Source organism: Ascidiella aspersa, chromosome 9, assembly GCF_963924565.1.
Source record: "Ascidiella aspersa chromosome 9, kaAscAspe10.2, whole genome shotgun sequence".
Classification (NCBI taxonomy): Eukaryota; Metazoa; Chordata; class Ascidiacea; order Phlebobranchia; family Ascidiidae; genus Ascidiella; species Ascidiella aspersa.
In genome coordinates, this window is record NC_139455.1 from 26,420,374 (window position 1) to 26,440,615 (window position 20,242).

The window sequence follows — 20,242 nt, forward strand, 5'->3', positions numbered from 1 at the left end:
CTTCCTTCATTATTAGTTATTGCGTTGTCAGGACTTTCTTCTCTACTTATATTGTCTGAATCACTGTATACATTCATTTTTATCAAATATTAGACATTTTCGTCAAACAAAGTTGAAAAATATTTGATTTTCAAAATATTTGTAAACACGAAAAATGTTGAAACAAAATCCCATGCGGCAGGATTTGAATTGGTTAATTCACTAACGATGAAAAATCATTCTTGTTTTTTCTGAAATGGAGCATTATTTAAATAAATTGTGACAACTGAAGTTTGCAAACAATTTATTTATTTTTTAATTTTCTTCCACAAAACGTTTTAAAGGCAAGGTATCAAACATGTGGATAAAACAGCTGATTTAATTTGCTTTTTTTTTGATTGGTCGGTTTGTGGGAGTTTCTCTCAAAATGCAAATGTGGCAGAATATTTGCAAAAGTAAAAGTAAGGTCACATTTTGTAAGATATTAAAAGTTTAAACCAACGAATGTCGTTTGTCAATGAAATCGGAAACCAGTGGCAGCAGGTTTCTGATTTGGTCCTAAATTCAGGTCGCAGATTGTTAATATAAATCTTCCCTCTTTATTTGTTGGCCTTGTGCACCTTAAGGCAAACAAACTGCTCCGTTGACGCGTTTGTAAATAAATAAAAAGTACAGAATTATGGACGCTATTCAAATATCGTATCACATAGATTGAGTTTAAAACTGCTTTCATAAAACTCTTACATGTATTTATCTCTGAGACGAATTAATTCAATAAAATTGTTATTTGTTTCTTAATGATTAACATTATAAGAAAATGCATCATTTATAAAAGCATTAAAGAAGATCATTTTTAATGAGTTTGTCATGGAAATCTTTATCCCTTACAACGACAAGAAAATCTCTGCAACAGTTGAAACACTAGAAGTTTGGAAAGAACCAAAACTTTGTGTGATTTTAACTCACGGTGCTGGTGGCAACAAAAACTTTTACCAACTCGTTAAAATCTCACAACTTTTGACCGAAAATGGGATTATGTGCATCCGCTTCACCTGCAAGGGCCTCAACATTGTTCATCGCACAAAAGTATATGTCGCTGTGTTCTACCATATCGCAGAAGCTTATTGTGATGTCACAAACTTTATGTTCTGCGGACGTTCTATGGGAAGCAGAGCAGCCATTCTTGCTACTAAGTCAATAGTTTCTCAAAAAAATAACACAGAAAAACAAACAGCAGTTTCTCAAAATAACTTTTCAAAATCACCAACAGATTGTAAACAAAGCAAAAACAAAGATTTCACTTCAAAAATTATTGGGATTATTTGTTTGTCTTACCCTTTGCTGCCAGCTAGTGGCAAGGAGCCCCGGACAGAGACGTTGTTAGAATCCATAGAAATTCCACATATCTTCATCACAGGGACTAATGATGTGATGTGTGACATGTCGTTATTGACAACAACTGTTGCAAATATGCCAAAGCCAAGTACTCAGGGTTTAAATAGTGATAATTTTAATGAAATACCCAATATTTTGTCTGTACTTTGTGGCAATCACACAATTGTTTCAGTGAAAGACGCTGGACATGATTTAAAAGTAAAACATTTAGAAAAAGAAGCTGTGATTGATTATGTTGGCAAGGTTATCGTTAAATGGATCAAAATTGTTCAAGATTTTGCAAAATAAAATATTGATGACCAATTATAATGATGCTATTCTAATATGTATTTTTGTCAAAACAACTTTTTGTTTTAATTTTAAGATAATGATTATTTTTTATATACCAGGTAAGGTAGGAATAGTTGTTACTCAATCACGCATAAAAGAAGTTTCATACATTTTGTTGCCATTTGTTCAATTTTTCCAGATGTCCATCACCAACCATATTAGGATAAGCTCAAATAAACTGTTCACACATTTTTCTCCGACAATTGCCACCCCAAAGCGATATTACCGCTACAATCGTGATGTATATGGATACAAACGGTCGGCCAGTGTCCCGACTTACTTGGAACCATTTGGCACCGGTGCCGAATTGACCGAAGGGGGCCAAAAGTTCTTGGAAGCGTTCCAGGCCCACGGTCACAAACTGGCCGATGTTTATCCACTAAAGAACATTCCAAGGAACGAAGTAGAATCGCTAAACCCTTCGTTTCATGGACTCCAACTGAACGATAAAGCAACCACTGATGGTAATTACTAGGAACACAGAATTAAATATTAGCTTTTGTTTCTTGTAATTTCTCTAGTTTGATGTGCATTAGAAGGCAGTGATTAGAAATAATTTACAGCGCTTGACTTGTGCGGCTGCAAACTTTGCCCAAAGTTTTATGTCGTATATAAATCAGAATGCACAATCATTGTACATATTTCTTCTATATGTTGCTTATAGTGACTGAATGTTAGTTAGTTATTGTTTTAACTTTTAGTTTTTGTTTCAGGCGACACCACTATTGGGGATTTGGCTGAAAGGCTCCAACAAACTTTTTGTCAGAATATTTCGATCGAAGCGTCGTATGTTGACAATAAAGAAGAGAGAGAATGGATCTTCAACAAATTCACAGCAATGCGAGAAACAAACAGCTCCAACGAAGATAAAATCAACATTTGCCAAATACTTCTTAAATCACAGGTGAAATTAGAAATAATTAACTCCCAATATCGTAAAATTTTAAATTTTACTAGTTTTTAGGCTATTCTAAGCTTTAAAGATCTAATTTTTTTAATTTTGACTGATGTTTATTGTTTTATAAAACTTAGTTTTACTAAACAATAATGGCTTACATAACTACACGTTATGTCTATAAACTTGGTTAAACTAGTGGTCACTAAACTTTTTTCATAAATTGCCGGATAAATGTAAAGACAAATCATTACCGGCCGGATATAAAATTTTGTGTCGAACTTCATTGACATGAAACTTCTTAAACGAAGAAAACATATACATTTGTAAAACAAAATGTATAGTTAGGTTTGTTAAGTTATTTTTCATTTATTTTAGTTTAGCATATTTTTAACCTCTATAATGCCCCATGCTGGGAGAATTAATCCCATGGTGGGCGCATGGCCTAACAAGTACGAGTTGCTACTAGATATCCCTATACATGACTAGGGATGCTCAAAGTAGAATATCGAATCCTTGGATTCGAATCCAAATGGGATTCGAATCCAATTCTGCCATTTATTTCGGGTAATTGGAACCGATATAATTTAATCTTTTACCGCGGATTGTTGCGCCTAATTGCACAAACGCGTGTGGTAAGTTGGCCTGTCGCTGCGGCGACCAATTTACAGTGCTTGCTTTAAATGTAACCTGGTAGTGCAGTGTCAGCGTTTTTTCGGGCGACCAATTACCGCGTCTCGCGATAACGTTCGTCTAATAATTAAGTGTCAATCAAGCGTTATTGGGCGAGCGGCTAACGTGTAATGTCTGGTGTGCAGTTCGCAATTTAAAATGCGTTAAGTTGCAAAAGTAACATTACGTTGTAAAACGTGCTGGCCGTCCACAAAATGCGCTATGGGGCTACTTAAGGTCAACTTTAGGCCAATATTCAGGGAAGTTAAGCAGTTATGCAGAACGTAATTGTCAAGAATTCGTTATGTCAATAATAACTTTGTATTCTTTGGAGTACATCATTTGACTGCATAACAGATCATGTTAGTCAAAAAAGAAGCAATAAGACTTAATAATGCTTTCAAAATCAGGACCGAATTGCTTAAGACTTCTGTGTGCAGTGTTGCATTTGCTCACTTTTGGCAAAAATATAAGTTTTGGACACAACCTGGATAGTTGATTGTGGGCCCTGTAGGGTAGATTAAGATTAATCCCTTCCCCAAACAAAATCGAGGATAAATAATTTAATAAAAATATGCCAGGATTCGCTATTCTGGATTCGTTATTCTAGATTCGAAACCTATTATTCTAGAATACCTTGGGATTCTACTTTGAACATCCCTATACATGACATATTATTTCGATACCTAAACCCAATATTTGGCAAGCAAGTATTGCACTCCGATCTGGTACCAAATAATGTCATTATTAAAAAATAAGCAAAATAGATTAAATTGAGACATGTAATGGTAATGTTATCCAGGTTATTAGGCTGAAATTTGCTGATGTTAAATTCTTAGTTACCACCGGTTGTTAAACTATAATATTTTAATAAATTTAACTTACACAGTGGAATCAGTGCATTGTTGTGCCAATCATTGCATAAATTTTATATTGATTTGATATTGGAATAGCATCGATAACACCCCAGTATCGGACGAGCACTGTTTGCCATCAGCTAGCCCGATCGGATATTATCGGAACATCCCTAGTTTGTACGACTGGATGGTTGATTCGAAGTTGATTTTAAAGGTTGTTGACAACTTCTTAGCGGTGAAGTTCCCGACTTTGAAGCGATACGGTTGCGAAGGAGCAGAAAGTATGATCGCATTCGTGCATTATTTGATGCAAGCGATATCAAGCCACGGAGCTAAGCAGCTAATGATCGGAATGAACCACCGAGGAAGAAATAACTTGCTACTCGGGGAATTACAATTTCCTCCGCAGGTTCGGCACAAACTTTGGCGATTTAATGTTGTTCTGTGGATTGTAGCTCATCACTAGGCATATAAATAATTACATATTTGGAAGGTTGATTAGTGTTTTTGGGCGCTGTTCTACAATCCTACCTCATTTCCGTCTGTTTTTTTTTTAACCAGCATTTAGGGGGGCGAGTTATGGTTTGGTTTGGGTAGGTAAAGTATTATAATTATAGTTATTCTACTATATTTATTTATTCTTTGCAATTTAATTTTGACGACTTGTTTCGGTACTGTAAAAAACGTGGTGAATTCCAGACCAGCACCTTGTTTTTGAAAAATAATTTTAACTATCACTAATTTTGTTATTTCTCAATCATTTTTAATGTTAAACACAAATCTGTGATTACCTTGGTAATACATTAACTGATATTTTAGTTACAATATGTTTTTCTTTTTTTACTTCTTATATTTAGTTAAACTGAACAGAATAATGTTCTAAGGATATAAATATATTGCAGTTGGCATATTGTATTGAACTTGGATTAAATAAACTAGAATTTACTGTTTATGCTTCACTTTCAATTATTCAGCTCTTCTATGCCTAAATAAGCTAAAAATTTTTCTTGGTATTTTGCTTAAATGTCATACAATGTTTAGATAATGTTCCGCAAGATTAAAGGGTTGAGTGAGTTTCCACCGGAGGCGCTAAGCGTTGCCACGGGAGACGTTTTGTCGCATTTAAGCATTTCAACCGATGTCAACTTCGGTGGGGAATCCCCTCTGCATGTCAATCTTGTCCCAAACCCTTCACATCTCGAGGTGAGAAATATTAGGTGGAGTGGTAAGTATGCAGGTGATTACTTTTGGCTTTTATACAGTGAGTAATTTACAAGTACTGATTTGAAAGTTAAAGTAAATTGTTGCGGAGTTGTTTTTATTTTCCTTGATTTAAAAAATGATACCGTCCTTCACTATTATGAGACAGCAAAGGTAAATATAAATTGTACATAACTTTGTTAGGCCTGATGAAAATGGAATAACTAAATGATCTTCAGCTACCCTTGAATTTCAACTAAATTTAACAGTTTGTAGTAATTTAACTTATCTACATTCCAGTTATAATTGAGGTTCTTTGAGATTTTTTGCAAATCCATGCTGAGCGGTGATTTGTGTTTCAGGCGGTTAATCCTGTTGCGGTGGGGAAATGTCGGGCTCGACAACAAACCTTGAACGATGGCGATTATTCACTCGATGCTGCCCCCTTGAGGAGAGGTGAAAAGGTCACTTGCCTCAATATTCACGGCGACGCTGCATTTACAGGGCAAGGTGAATCCTACTAAACGACTTGATGGTTTGTCAGGGTCTGAAATAAACCTATAACAAGTTTAATGACCCAATTTATTATGGAAACAATAACGTTTGAGCATTCACATAAATCAATTAAATTGCAACTTAAAGACCTAATTAATTAAACAAACATCAAATTATGCAGAATTGGCACTGGCCTGTTTAGATAATATGGTATATTTACTAAAACAACATCATTCCATGGCTGTTTTAGCTAGTAAACTAACATTAAAAGTAATTGAGTTTCAAAAATATGCTCATATATAACTTCTACCAATGCAACAAAAACTTTGAAGACTCCAAGCAAGCTTTTCAAGGTAATTCTGTCATCTTACAAATAACATACAATTTTAACTTTTTCTATTTTTATCATAAAATAAACACATTAGAATTAAATTTTGGCGAATAAGCTATTGTTGGTAGCAATGATGTCAGTGTTATTGTTATTAACATTTAACACAAGCACAGGAAATAATGTGATGGTTTGAGCCCACCATATTGACTGCTAACACATGCACTTTTAAATGTTGCTTAACAACACAAACAATTGCAGACAGATCGTTGCGATTATTCCGACTTGGGTTTGACCGGTCCTTTTGCTGCCACTAGTGGTCAGTGGTTGCTGGTCGTCTAAATACAAAACATTATTTTTGTGTATGGCTGAAAGTTAACCCTCCAAACGAAAACAGAACAAAGAATCAACTTAATAAAATAGATGAAAACCAATGTTGGGTAAAGCATCAGCATAATATAATGTTAGTTAACTAATCATAATAAAACAACAACAAAATGACCATATGGTTATTAACCCACTTTGGATAGAAGTTGTTTGAACTTTCATCAACATTGTCGTAAAACTTGTCATATTTTTATGCTCAACAACATCTGTCATGCTTTGTTCTAAAACAGTAATAACAGTAACAGTAAAACAGTAATAGAAGCTCCTGCTTGAAAAGCAATGGTTTAAAACGAACACACAATTAACAACTTAAAAACGTTATTCCCAGTATTTAAAATGATCCACAGCTACCATATCCTTTATAGGGCCTTGCTTTTAATGGTATGGTGTTCTAATGAAGTGTTATGTTATCATCAAAAACGATGAATAGTTAAAAATTGAAAAGGTTTTGCAATTTATTTTCATGACGACCTTTATAAAAAGTTGTCGAGTTTGTGTTGTAAATTGACAGTTGTCAATAAAAACAATTATTTTTGTTAAGAAATATACCAAGTTTGATTTAAACTCAAGTTTTTTTTTTAAAACAAACCTTGTTTTATTGTAGTTGTTTCCTCTTTCATAAACATCCCTAAAAAACAGAGTGGTTTAGAATGCCACATTTTTCAAAAAAATAATTGCAGCTTATAAAAGTAATGTAATAAACACTCACCAAAAAATTTACTCTTTCCCTAAAGTGTTGTGTTTTATTATTCCCCCACAGAGCATTACCTTACATTGTATAATGACCTGAACCAGAGGTTCTCAAACTGTGCAACGATGCCCTGGTGCGTTGTTTCAAATTTCTAGGCGTGTGGTGCAATGATTTCATATATAAACTCCATTGCGTTATTAAAATACATGCAAATATTATTATTCCCTTAAAAGTGCATTTGAAATAACTTTTATGAAATACAGAAATTGATTTTGATTTTCTGTTACAAATAAATAATAATAAGTAAATTCCTATCGCTGGGTGCATCACAAAGATAACAAACTGTGTCAGGAGAAAAAAATTCATGTGAACCCTTGGCTTAAAGAGTGTGTCCACAAATTTTTGGACTTAGCATGAGCCCACATAAATATTTTTCAAGTTTGGAGAACCACTGGTTTAGAGTTGAATGTTACTTTGGCAAATGAAATCTTTTGGATGGAAGCATCTTGCGTTGGTCCATTTCCACCCCCCTTGTTTTGTGACCACCACACATTCCCCGTGGCTCGCGTTCGGGTGACCGTGACTCCAGTTGGTGTACTCCCTGCTGCCATCTAGTGGTGTACCATCGCTCCATGCGTAGCTGTCTACATCATGTTTGAACATATATATTAAATTATAAAAGTGGCTAATGGCTTGATCTAAATTTGCCTTTCAAATATTTTTTGAACTGCCAATATAGCAACAAAAAAATAAGTCAAAACAAAAGTAACAAAAAATGTTGTCGTTCAGTTTAAAGTGAACGCTGCATAAATGCCAAGTTAGGAAGTTGTTAACCTTCAATGTGCAAACAGTTCAATTCCTAAATTCAATAAAGAACGCCAAAGTAAGTTATTTGTGGTTAGTTCTAAATATAAGTGGGACAACATTAGTTAATACAACCGTTTCCTATAGTTCAATTTATCACTCCATATATAAACTGTTGCTTCCAGGCATAATATTAATAGCGAAGACCCTCTTGTAGCTATAATTGCAGTACGACCATTTGAGTTATTCATCCTGAAAATTCAGTTTAAATAGGTTGCCAAAACGTTGGAGAAAAAATATAATTACTAGAGGGACTGTTTTTTTTTTATTAATAAATCACTTATTATAATAATGATCACTCAACTGTCTCCCATGAATTGTAGTCCGATGAAATATTCCGTTTCATTTTTGTCGTCCACAAAACTTTCTACTTCACGCTGAACCTTGGGTGACGATATTATTGCAAGCTGCATTCCTCCACTTTTGTTGCAAATCTTCGAGGCTTCTTTGATGCGAAGTTTTATTCCAGGAACATTGAGCGACATGTTTTTGTCCACTCGGGGGACTAAAGAGTATCAAGCTTGCTTAATATTTTTGCCACAAACCTATCTTTTAATAGTTTACGCTTAGGAAAAGTAATATTGTGCATTTTTTGAATAAATTTCTGAATGAGTAAATTGTCTCAAGTTTAAATAGTATTTTATGTAGAAAGTCATGTTGCATAACTTATCTTTACGATGGATATCTACTGATTTAGATTTAGGCTTTCATTTATTTGTTTTACGTCCACAACAGTCTTAAATTTCAACTTCTTTATAAATCACCCATCTTACTTGTGGAGCAGATAAATGGGAAATTGACTACGTGAGGCTCACTGCTGTGTTTAGCCACAGAAATCCCGTTTGTAGGATATTTCACAAATATACTTACTTGTCGCGCTGCAAATATACGGGTATGTATCTGTGCACGCTGCTACCCTCCAGTGTCCAGTAGTTACGGACACTGCGACACAATCCCCGTTTTTCCCGTTCGAGTTTGGTTCCCAGTTTTGGAAGCGGTATGTGACGGGGATTCCCCACTGCCAGCCGGTCTGCTTAGTTCGATGCAAACCCATCCAGTAATATGAGGAGCTGTACAACGTTAACTACAGATAAAACTTTAACAGTATTCATACATGTGCTACTCATCCAGTGGTAAGTGGCCCTGGTATTTGTAAGGCGGGAGAGCATTATCATAAAGCATATAAGGTGACTAGCTGGTAACCTTTGTGTGATTTACACTTGTGTGTATGAGGTGGCGGATTGTATAAAGTTATTTGGTAGAGAATTGTTTACAGTTTTTAGTAGACGCTATATCACACACTTATAATATATGTAACTTTGAAAATGGCATCTGTGTATTGTCTGAGAAATATTTAGGCAAATCAAAGTTTAATGATCATTTAACTAGAATCTGTTTCTGTATAAAGGTGATTACATGAGAATTTACTGAAAAAAGTTTTTTGAGGGACATTACATGCAGCATTTTTAGGTTGTTTATAAGAACCTAATACCTTGAATTGAGCTTTGTAAGATCTCTATGAATGTGATTCTGTATTTTTTCGCTGGTGATTGTTGCGAGCTGAGCGTTGTACTTTTCTTGGCACTCATCGTTCGAAGTTGGCCAAGTTTTGTTCAAAATTGAGTAAATGTACACCGTGTTGTCATGGTAACGAACCTCATGTTGACCTGAGAATCGCAAAATAATGTTTTATCACAAAACCACTATTTCATTTTCTTTTGTTTAAATTTGTAGCATTTTATAACAAAAATGAATTATATGTAAAAAAATTGAAAACCGTTAAATGCACATTTCAATATTAAGTTTCATACTTTGTATAGCTTTTGTAAATTCTTTTGATTTAAAATTGATATTACCAAAAGGTAAACCAACAGTTTATACAACTGCAAAAAATATCAATCTTTAAATGATAAGAAACTTACCTTGAACATGATGTGCTTGTAAAGTTATTGCAATGATGATTAATGCGACGTAGACATCCATCTTACAACCACTGAGTTATACTGACACTTGCAAAATGACTGCAGCGTCTCACACTTTTCAATACAACTTCCTCTTTTCCGTCAATTCATCAAATATAAGAAGTTTCATTGAATGACACCTCAGCATATTTCGCCACACATGCATTTCTATATTTCAAACAGACCAATATATTCTGATGTATCTCTACTTATGGTGGCAACTCAGTGTCCATTCTCTTAAATCTTTCAAATTTGCTTAAATTGTTCTTTACTTATGTTTTATCAAATAAACATTTTAGCAAATGTTTGTTTTAAACAAAATTAAAAAATACTGACACAACATTTGCTTTCATGCTATTCATGTGAACTTGATTTAGTTTGAGTATTTTTGTTTATAATAGTACTACAAATTCAAATATTCATTGTTTCAAAATACTAAATATTTTTACTTAATTGTTCATACTTAGCAAGAAACTGATGTTTTTTAAAATAAACGTTATAATTTGTGTTTATTCTAAATGAAAATTTCAAAATGACTTCACATTTACCCTTACGCTACTTTGATTTATTTGGTTTAAAATGTAAAACCTTGTAGTTTCCAGGTTTCAAGAAATTTCCACTTTTCATAGCAGTTTTAAATATATATTATTTTAATTAAACTTTATTTTATTAAATATTTTGGTTTGAAATGTGAAAACCTTGTTGTTTCCAGGAGTTGTGATGGAGTGCCTGAATATGAGCAAACTTCCCCACTTTGACATCGGGGGAACGATCCATCTCATCGTCAACAACCTGCTTGGGTTCACGACCCCTTGGAACCACGGAAGGTCAACGCCCTACGCAAGCGACATCGGTAACATCATGTTTTGTCTGATATTTTTAAAATAATAAAGCAAACCGGTTTTGTGGCTATAGAAAAATTGGAAAGCTTTTCATTTACTTCGCTTGCTGTGTTTTTTTATTATTTTATATTATGTTAATAATGTATTCAGTCGTTATTATTTATTTATTTTATATTATTATTTAATTTTTATCTATTATTATTATTATGTAATTTTTTATCCCACCCCTAAATAAATTATTTCCCCCCCAAATAATTTATTGCCCCCCCAAATAAATTATTCCCCCCCCCAGGTAAAATGTCGGGTGTCCCGGTGATCCACGTTTCAGGGGATTCCCCCGAAGATGTGATGAAAGCCTCACAATTTGCTGCTGAATATCGACAATTGTTCAGGAAGTCAGTAATCGTTATTTTATGTGTGCATTTTGTTGGATAGATGTTTCAGTTTTTATTTTGAATAAATATACGCAGTTTATAAATAACTTTGACGAATATGTGACGATATGTTGAATTTAATAATAAAACTCCAGCTAACGCATCCTCCCAAATCTACAAGGGCTGTGGAGTTTCTTTAAACAAGCCCGACTCTACAACCTGTATCCACTTTAACTAAAATAAGGTGGTAAAACAGCAATCCACTTATAGGTGTCATATAATTCATTTTCCTATAACACTGGTTGAAAAATATTTCACCATTTGACTATTTCATTTTAACAACTTGCAGTTTGCGGCTTATGTGCGCAAATATTGCCTCTGCAAAAACCACTCATTCAGCATTCTGAAAAGTTTATTTGAGAAAAATAAAAGCTGTCAACATTAGCGAACAGGTGTCAAAGGATCGTTTATTAAATTTTGGTTTCCCTGCCAATTTTTATTTTTCAACAAACTGCTTCTGTATTATTTTTCTCAAAATTAAAAAAGCAAAAAAAAATAAAGTGTACCAGTTAGGTGGTTTTACAAGTAACTCCAACAAACGATGCTTCTACAGAGACATCATAGTTGACCTCCTTTGCTTCCGACGTTGGGGCCACAACGAGATGGACGACCAAAGCTTCACCCAGCCCCTCACACAAAACCTCATCTCATCACGACCCACACTACCCGACCTCTACGCGCAACAACTTAAGGTAAACCGCATGTTCAAGGCAAGAAATAAATTGGTGTTTTATTGAGAAACTGGCCACGTTAATGCAAATTGTTTCATGAAGACATCCTGTAAACTTAAATAAAATGTTTTCCATTGTGAAGCCATTTTTTCAAACAAATATTATGCTAAATAATTGGCCACGATGTTGAAACCAAAATACAAATGCAAGTTCAAAAATTATAGTTTGGTTTGTTTGAGAAATTCAATTTATTTCGTAAACTATCAGCAAAATTTGGCGAAAAAATTTACTGATTCCGAAATATCGTTCACTCCCAGTTTCATTCTCACAGAATGTTGACGTCATCTCAAATGACGTCATTGAAAGTTGGAAGAGTGACGAAAGCAATCGACTTAACTCCAGCTTGAAGGGGTGTGAGAATAGCGAGCCCCAACCCAACTATCTTGACAACGATTCAAGCTGGGGCGCGATGGGGATTCCCCGGGTGGACTCCCTGACCACGTGGGACACCGGTTGCCATGGCGACACGCTCAGATTTGTTGGCGCCAAATCTGTTGAAATCCCAGAATGGTTTGTAAGTTGCGCAACTGCTTTTTACTCGTTCCTAGTTTCACAATCTATGTTATTTATAAGAATCTACTTTTTTGTGAATCTTGTGAAAATTTACTTGTTGATTTAAATGTAAGTTGTGCAGATTTTTTTAATTATTCTCAATTTACATTTCCTTTCAACAAAATATTCAGTACCGAAATAAAGTTATAATAAACACAGTTGAAAATCACTTATTTTTGTTTGTTGTTTAAAATATTTAAAAAATTATAAAACTAAGATTGTAAAATACTTCGTTTTAACTTAAATAAATTCTGATTACATCGAAAGTCATTCATTGAAGTTTATTTTTAGAGTTTCAGCAAACACTTGAATAAAATTCACGTGACTTCACGCTTGAGTAAGCTGCAGTCAGGCGTGAACATCGATTGGTCGCTCGCCGAAGCGATGGCGTTCGGGTCATTGTTACGTCAGAATTACGACATCCGGTTGTGTGGTCAAGACGTGGGTCGCGGGACGTTTAGTCACCGGCATTGTTTCATTGTTGACCAAGACAATGGGACAGTGCATGTCCCCCTCAACCATATCACCCCCGAGCAAAGCGCCCATGTAGAGGTAAGTTGTAAATAAGTGCGAAACTTCAACCTTTTGAAGGATTTCAATAATATTTGTAAATGGCCGTATTTTTATAATTCTTCATAGTGTAATCAGGTGTCGTTATATAAAGACAAATTGTATGGGATTCAAGCTTTCGCACAACCGTGCTTCATCAGGTCAAAGTAGAAATGTTTGTAATTTGGTTTTGTTAGTCGCTAAGAAATGAGAGACCGCGTCCATTTTTATCTAAACTTGTAAAAATATTTAGGCTGTAATTGCACAAGTAGGATATATTTTAATAGACCGCAACTACCTGCGTTTGAAGTCTAAATGCTAAATATCCGGTGTAATTACGAAAGTAGGTTATATATTGAGAAAGATCCAATAATATCGGATCGGAGCCGATACCTGATATCAAATGCTAGTATCGGTGGCGATACGATACCAAACTGACATTCTACTACGGTAGATAGTTTTGCAATTGCAACAGATAGTGAACTTACATCCAAGTTTAAATTACTTAAAGCGATCATATCACAGTCTGTTTAATTTCACCTTTTGTGAGTCAATTCCCTTATTTTTTATCAGTTACCGATATCGTAAGTATCGTCCACTCCAGGTCGTGAACTCGCTTCTCTCCGAGGAAGCTGTGCTTGGCTTCGAGTATGGAGTGAGCGTCGAATCTGCCAACAGACTCGTTGTGTGGGAAGCTCAGTTCGGAGACTTCTTCAACGGAGCACAGATCATCATCGACACGTTTATCGCTTCGGGCGAGGGTAACAATTTAGGGGGGTTCCGGTCTACTTTGCTTTGTTGGAGTTTAAACTTTGGAGCATAACGGCTTAAGGTTTTAGTTTGTTATTGATTTAGGCGACAGTCCATTCACTGTGACACTTTTAATTCCCCTGGCAATGTTATTTCACTACAAATAGTTTTGAAAACTATTTAAAAACGGCTTTCACCAAATTATTTCACCAAATTCTTTCACCACTCACAAATAGTTTTGAAAACTAATAAAAAAATAGTTTCACCAAATTAAATTTGCTCCTTATTAATTTTAAGTCCTTATTTTTAAGTGAATTTAGTTTGACAATTGTTTTAATGTTACATTTTAGTTTAAAGCATTGTATCTGAAGGTTTATGTTGCACATATGCAGTATGCTCCAACACCCCCTGTGAGTTGTGATGTTGTGTTGTTTAGCGAAGTGGATGACGCAGAGCGGAATTGTTTTGCTTCTTCCTCATGGATATGATGGAGCTGGGCCCGAACACTCTTCAGCAAGAATCGAAAGGTTCCTACAACTCACAAACAGCAGCGAGCATAGTGAGTTTGCAGATAAGACTGAGTAAGAAAATCTGCTGCTTTTAATTTAGCAGTAAGTTCGATTATTGAATTAGCCACTCAGGCAAAATAACAAGTCTGCTGGAATTGCGTGGAAGCTTCTGTTAATATTAAAAAAAAAAAAATGTTGTCCTGATTCGTAAATATTTTGTGTAGACACTGTTTAGACTTTAGATCAGGGGTCGGCAACCTTTTTCTAGTCGCGGGCCAAAACCAAACTCGGAAAGATCTCTGCGGGCCGCAAAGCATGATAACTAAGAATTGTGTTATTTTCATGTAAAAACAACTGTGAATCAGCCGGGCCTCGGATCGTAACAACACTTAAGAAGGCTGTAAAGTGTTGGCGCAAAGAGCGAAAAAAAAGCGTTTGTTTGGTTTAAAATTCGAGTTGACACGTCGCCATCCATACTACTAACGAAAAGTAATAAAACTACCTTGAGGGAACGCGCTAACATTTAAAGTTAATCTAGTTAAGTGTTGGCGATTTTTTGGTATACCGGCATTTCTTTTAAATTTCTTGCAAGTTTTTATTACATTGCCAAAAATAAAAAAAATGTTAAAAAATATACTTCCAACATTTTGAATACGTTTTCCGTGACGCACTTGGCTGCCTTCCACGGCGCAACGGTAAAGAAGCGCTGATCTTGGTGAAAAGACAACAAAACGTAAACAAACCGGACGTAGAATGATGTCAAAAAAAATTTTCGCACTTCCGTAGTTAAAATAGTCAAAAAGTATGTGGAACGGACTCGTGTCTAAATTGCCAAGTAGGCGGCGGGCCGGATGAATTACATCGGATCCGCCCGCGGGCCGTAGGTTGCCGACCCCTGCTTTAGATTAATTGTTTGAGGAAAGGCGTTTTTTGTCTTGTATTCAAACTGTGAAAACACCAGGATTAATTCATCTTTTTAAACCTCCTTATTCGAAGTTGTTGACGGGGACGGAGTGAACATGAGCTTGTGCAATCCAACAACTCCAGCTCAATACTTCCATCTCCTAAGGAGACAAATGATCCGGAACTTCAGGAAACCTCTGGTCGTCATCTCCCCGAAGACACTGCTCAGACATCCGGTCAGTTTTCACTTAATACAACATTTTGTGCCTTATAAACAATCAAGTTTTGACGGCGTGTTTTAGTATTTTTACCCTATACATTTTTTCTATTGTTTTAAATGGTGCAAATAATTTTATCACATCAGCAGATTGAAACTAATTTCAGAAAATATTTTGTGTTAAGGTTTCTTATGTTAATCATTTACAACATTTCTCTAGATATGAGTTAACATCTGTGCACTATTTACTAATTTTTTTTATAGTTTGTAAAAAACTTTAATTTTAACCTTTTGTGAACAACTATTGCAAACACTTTAAGGCCTTTATTATCAGCAATTTGAAAATGGCCCCAGTAATTATTTATGTTACAGCTTCTTGTGTTTACGAACCAGAAACCCCACCTTGTTCTACACTTTAATATCGCAGTACATAAGTTAATAATTTACAGAAGGTTAAAACCTTGTAGAGCATATTTTTAAACAAGAAATCAGGATTGATTACCAAGCCTTTGCTTAATAAATAAGACATTTCTATAAAATTGAAGAAATGTAAGAATATATGTAAGTTTTAACCCTGCCAACCTTGTTTATGACGTGACTTTGTGTTCAGTCAGCCGTGTCTTCGATGTGTGATTTTGAGCCGGGAACATATTTCCAAACTGTGATCGGGGATCACATGAAGAAGTAAGATGTTTATGTTACAATATAATGTTCTACATTATGTTCCAACAGCTGAAACGTCAGTAAATTGTTGCGTTTTTTGTAAAAGGACAGGGTTGCGTGCCACTTGGAGGCGAAATTTCCACTTTGTTAAGTTTCAACAATTAGAAGAGTTTTTGTGTTGATGAATGTTATTTAGTTGGGTGAACTATGTGCGGATCTGTGATGTGGCCTAATACTTATGTCAAAGCCAATTAGGTCGAGTAAATCGACACCTTACTGCATAAGACATTTCAATACGAACTTGTATCATAAGGAACGTCTTAATCAAGATGATGTCGATTTACCCGAACTTTTTGGCTTTGACCATCTTTATGTAGTTTGTCTCAACCCAGCTATGAACTCATCCCCCACTTGAAGTTGTGGCTTGTCAAAGTATAAAAGAACCAATCCCATGTGAACTTATTTTGAATTTGAAGATTAACAATTTCCCAGACCCAGACATTCTTGGATCAACCTGAACTTAACAAATAGTCAGGAAAATTATGGAAATATTATGCTGAACTCAAAACATCCCATTATAATGTTTTTCCCAGTAATTTCACAAACATATGAAATGTTTAAATGCAAACTTATTTCCCCCAAGAGTTGATCACGTGGTGTTCTGCTCGGGAAAGCACTACTACGCACTCGAGCGTGACCGAGTCGAGCGTGGCAAGCTCTCTACCGCCATCGTGCGACTCGAGGAGCTCTGTCCCTTCCCCACTAGCGCCCTCCAGCGGGAGGTGGCCAGGTACCAAGAAGTGACGTCATTCACGTGGAGCCAGGAGGAACCAAGGAACCAGGGCGCGTGGACCTTCGTCGCCCCAAGGTTCCAAAACCTGCTGGGGGTCAAGGTCAGTGTGACGTCATACTCATGTTAACAAAGGCTTTCCATTGATAAATTTTGTCATTATTTTGTGCCAAAGTCTGTGAAATTAAAAATTTAGTAATTAACATTCAATTAAAAAAATGGGAAAAAAATTGTGGCTAAAAAAATTGGAAAATAAAATGGAAAGTCAGCTGCACTAACCTTTGTTGAATTTTATTTTTTTCCGTGAAAGTGTTGCTAAATACCGGTCCGTTACACCTTTCATCCCAGTTTAGCTATAAAATCAATACGGTACTTAACAAACTGTGGTTGGTTAAAAAATTAGTTTAGAAATTGTCTCTTCCTAATAAATGGTAGTTAAGGTTTGTAGAGCTCTTCTGGCAAATGTAATTTTTATTCCGACGTTTCGACGTCCTATACAGGTCGTCTTCATCAGGGTAAATAACACGGAATGCGACTAGTACAGTGCACGATAAACAAAGGAAAAAAGGAAAAAAGAATGGAACGCAAGCACGTTACAACGCAACAAAAACAAAACGCGATAACGAATGATTGGGCCTCTAATCTTTAAGCAGGTGCCTGTAGCACGCTGAAAGCATCACGTCCGTTTTGATGTTCATTGTGTTGCCCCGTTGGTGAATAATCCATGACTCAAGAAATAGTTTCCTTTTTTCCTTTGTTTATCGTGCACTGTACTAGTCGCATTCCGTGTTATTTACCCTGATGAAGACGACCTGTATAGGACGTCGAAACGTCGGAATAAAAATTACATTTGCCAGAAGAGCTCTACAAACCTGATATTATGCCTGGTAGCAATAGCTTATATAAATGGTAGTTAAGTTTGATTTTAAAGACGCAACTTTGCTATATCGCGCATCGATCTATTTTCTATTTATACTTTGTTTATTTTAATTTTAACGCAAACGGAAAAATAAACATTACTTACTTATCTTACTACGTCGTCAGCAAATACACAAATCCCCAGGTAATAAACATACATTTGTTGTTCAGTTGCGATACGCGGGTCGTCCAACACTTGCTTGTCCTGCTGTGGGTGTTGGTGAGATCCACAACTCGCAAGCCAAACAAATCATGGAAGATACTTTCCTCTAAACACAACCTTTGAACACAAGCCGCTGTTTCTCACAAATAAAAACCGACCCTCCAATTTACCTTCCGCGTCAATAGACTGATGTTCGATTATACTTGAGGTGGCAAAAATTACATTGATTTATTTTTATGCTTTGGAAAAAATGTCTCCTTGTTTCTTGGCGTATTGTTAAAATATTATTTATAGATTTCGTAGATTTACCTAATTAAAAAAATCATGTTTATTTTCTTCAACGTGTTTGGATATTGGGTGATAGTGTTATGCTGAAGTTAAACTTACATTTCTAAATACGGTTTCTATTGAAATAAAGTTTGAAAACAGGCAAATTTCTATGCAAGAGACATTGGCTTTCGACTTTTAAAAACTGCGAGTGTTAATTAATTAAAAAAAATGTTTCTTGCATGTCAAACCTTTCCATTCAAATCCCGATTGCTTTTCTGAGCCACTTCAAGTGATTTATATTTTCGCTTTTAATTGCCGACGTAACACGTTTTTAGCAAATGTCGCTCAATGATCTATTGATGTTGCGAATTGTGAATTGCTTATTTTCTTTTTTATTACGCGCTACTGTGTTCACTCAACCGTGACAAGTACAAGAAACAGATATTAAAGAATGTTTTATAGTATGCTTTTTATAGATGGTATTTAAGTGAACCGAGTAGTAAACTGTGCAAAAATATCGACCAAGCTCTTCTAGACGGTCCCGGTATGGCCGAGGTCGTGAGGTCGAACCTCGCCACATCATATTATTATCACACCAGGCTAGTTTTACGAACAGGATGCAGCAGACAACAGTGCTATGGTTGTTTCTCGACTTGCTTCTCTGAGCCTGTGTAGCTCAGCTGGTAGATAGACGGTCCCGGTATGACCGAGGTCGTGAGTTCGAACCTCAACACAGACTAGTGGGTGTCAGCAGAAAAAAAAGTTTCATGTGGGGAATAATTTCGGTATTTTCTCCATGCTATCAGGGTGGAATATTTGCAATATCACAAGTTAATGTCACTTGTTTTGTCGTATTTTTGTTCAAGCATCGTTAAATTTTTTTCGGTGAAATGTGGCTGAAAGTTTTTTTCTGATTTTGTTGTTCATCACTCAACTATGTGGGACTCCTAAAAAACATGCAGCGATATTTCTCAAGATGTCTATTGGAAAGACGGACAGTGCTATCACAATGGTTCATTGGACCAAAACGCATTGTTGTCGAGGATGGCCACATTTATGTCGGATTCTGTAATTCTACTCAACATTACGACAAAGGAAGTGAAAAATGTAAAATCTGCCCCGAGGGATTAACTAACTGTTGCAAGAACACTTTGATTCGTTGTCACTTTAAAAAAGAGCCATCTGACCCAACTTCGAACACTCAACTTCAACGACCACAGATCCTATTTCTACCACACACTAACATATAACACTGTCCCTGGGAGGACTAAGAATGGGAATGGAGGAACTTTAACCAATACAGCTGATCATGCGATCATTGTACTTTGATTTGTGATAAGCACATTTCTGGAAGATGTTTACAACCCTGAAATTAACATGTTCTGTGCTATTAATTTTTTTAATATTTTATATTCTTATTCTTTTGAAATTTGTTTTATGCTCATTTTTCATGTTTGGCTACTTTATTGAATTTCCAATCAATTTTTTTACATATAATAAAAATTTTACAGTAATAAAAATTTAAACAAAAAAGCAATACATTTTTTAAATCAGAAAACTAAAAAGTACAAAATTGCAATTTTAAAAATTCCATATTGTACGCATGACTGGTCATGAGGCCACGTGCGAGAAAAAGTGAAAATTTACTCACGATTTTGTTAAAAATGGGGCGAGATTTTGGTTCTTCAAATAGAACCGGTATGTGTTTTTGTCGGTGATTAACAAATAAAGGTCTTGTAATTTAAGCCAATTGTTGATTCAGAACCGTTTGGCTGTATTAAGCTTGCTGCTTCGAACGTAACTTTGTCGCAGTCAGCGTCAGCGATGCAGTCTAGTAAGCTAAATATCTCTCTTACTATTCTAACAGCAAAATAACCTGGTTTGCGTAGTATTTTTT

General features: G+C 35.4%; 3 protein-coding genes across 3 annotated transcripts; 2 read left to right on the forward strand and 1 right to left on the reverse strand.

Moving 5' to 3' along the window:
- Positions 1–799: 799 nt before the first annotated feature.
- LOC146134707 (testis-expressed protein 30-like) lies at positions 800–1,662 on the forward strand. Its single transcript, XM_083397886.1, has one exon. It carries the CDS (start codon positions 847–849, stop codon positions 1,660–1,662), a length of 816 nt encoding a protein of 271 aa, XP_083254012.1. The 5' UTR covers positions 800–846.
- Positions 1,663–1,773: 111 nt separating this feature from the next.
- On the forward strand, positions 1,774–18,773 carry LOC146134708 (2-oxoadipate dehydrogenase complex component E1-like). Its single transcript, XM_083397915.1, has 16 exons — positions 1,774–2,168; positions 2,418–2,608; positions 4,343–4,537; positions 5,170–5,331; positions 5,691–5,838; positions 10,767–10,907; positions 11,189–11,291; positions 11,884–12,022; positions 12,333–12,575; positions 12,905–13,165; positions 13,767–13,923; positions 14,349–14,471; positions 15,418–15,560; positions 16,152–16,225; positions 16,848–17,097; positions 18,084–18,773. Exons 1-16 carry the CDS (start codon positions 1,844–1,846, stop codon positions 18,183–18,185), a joined length of 2,757 nt encoding a protein of 918 aa, XP_083254041.1. The 5' UTR covers positions 1,774–1,843; the 3' UTR covers positions 18,186–18,773.
- LOC146134709 (macrophage mannose receptor 1-like) lies at positions 5,968–10,090 on the reverse strand. Its single transcript, XM_083397916.1, has 8 exons — positions 10,016–10,090; positions 9,586–9,760; positions 8,964–9,163; positions 8,398–8,598; positions 7,703–7,873; positions 7,128–7,166; positions 6,673–6,759; positions 5,968–6,489 (listed from the first exon to the last, which is right to left on the reverse strand). Exons 1-8 carry the CDS (start codon positions 10,074–10,076, stop codon positions 6,380–6,382), a joined length of 1,044 nt encoding a protein of 347 aa, XP_083254042.1. The 5' UTR covers positions 10,077–10,090; the 3' UTR covers positions 5,968–6,379.
- Positions 18,774–20,242: the final 1,469 nt, after the last annotated feature.

Bases quoted from the DNA above. Each gene is read 5' to 3' on its own strand.
- LOC146134707 (XM_083397886.1), top strand. From the start codon at position 847: ATGGAAATCTTTATCCCTTACAACGACAAGAAAATCTCTGCAACAGTT.
- LOC146134708 (XM_083397915.1), top strand. From the start codon at position 1,844: ATGTCCATCACCAACCATATTAGGATAAGCTCAAATAAACTGTTCACA. The intron at 4,538-5,169 runs GTTCGGCACAAA...TACAATGTTTAG, and splicing joins AATTACAATTTCCTCCGCAG to ATAATGTTCCGCAAGATTAA. The intron at 14,472-15,417 runs GTGAGTTTGCAG...CCTTATTCGAAG, and splicing joins CACAAACAGCAGCGAGCATA to TTGTTGACGGGGACGGAGTG.
- LOC146134709 (XM_083397916.1), bottom strand. From the start codon at position 10,076: ATGGATGTCTACGTCGCATTAATCATCATTGCAATAACTTTACAAGCA. The intron at 9,164-9,585 runs GTATTAGGTTCT...AACGTTGTACAG, and splicing joins CTTACAAAGCTCAATTCAAG to CTCCTCATATTACTGGATGG. The intron at 8,599-8,963 runs GTAAGTATATTT...GATACTCTTTAG, and splicing joins GTATATTTGCAGCGCGACAA to TCCCCCGAGTGGACAAAAAC.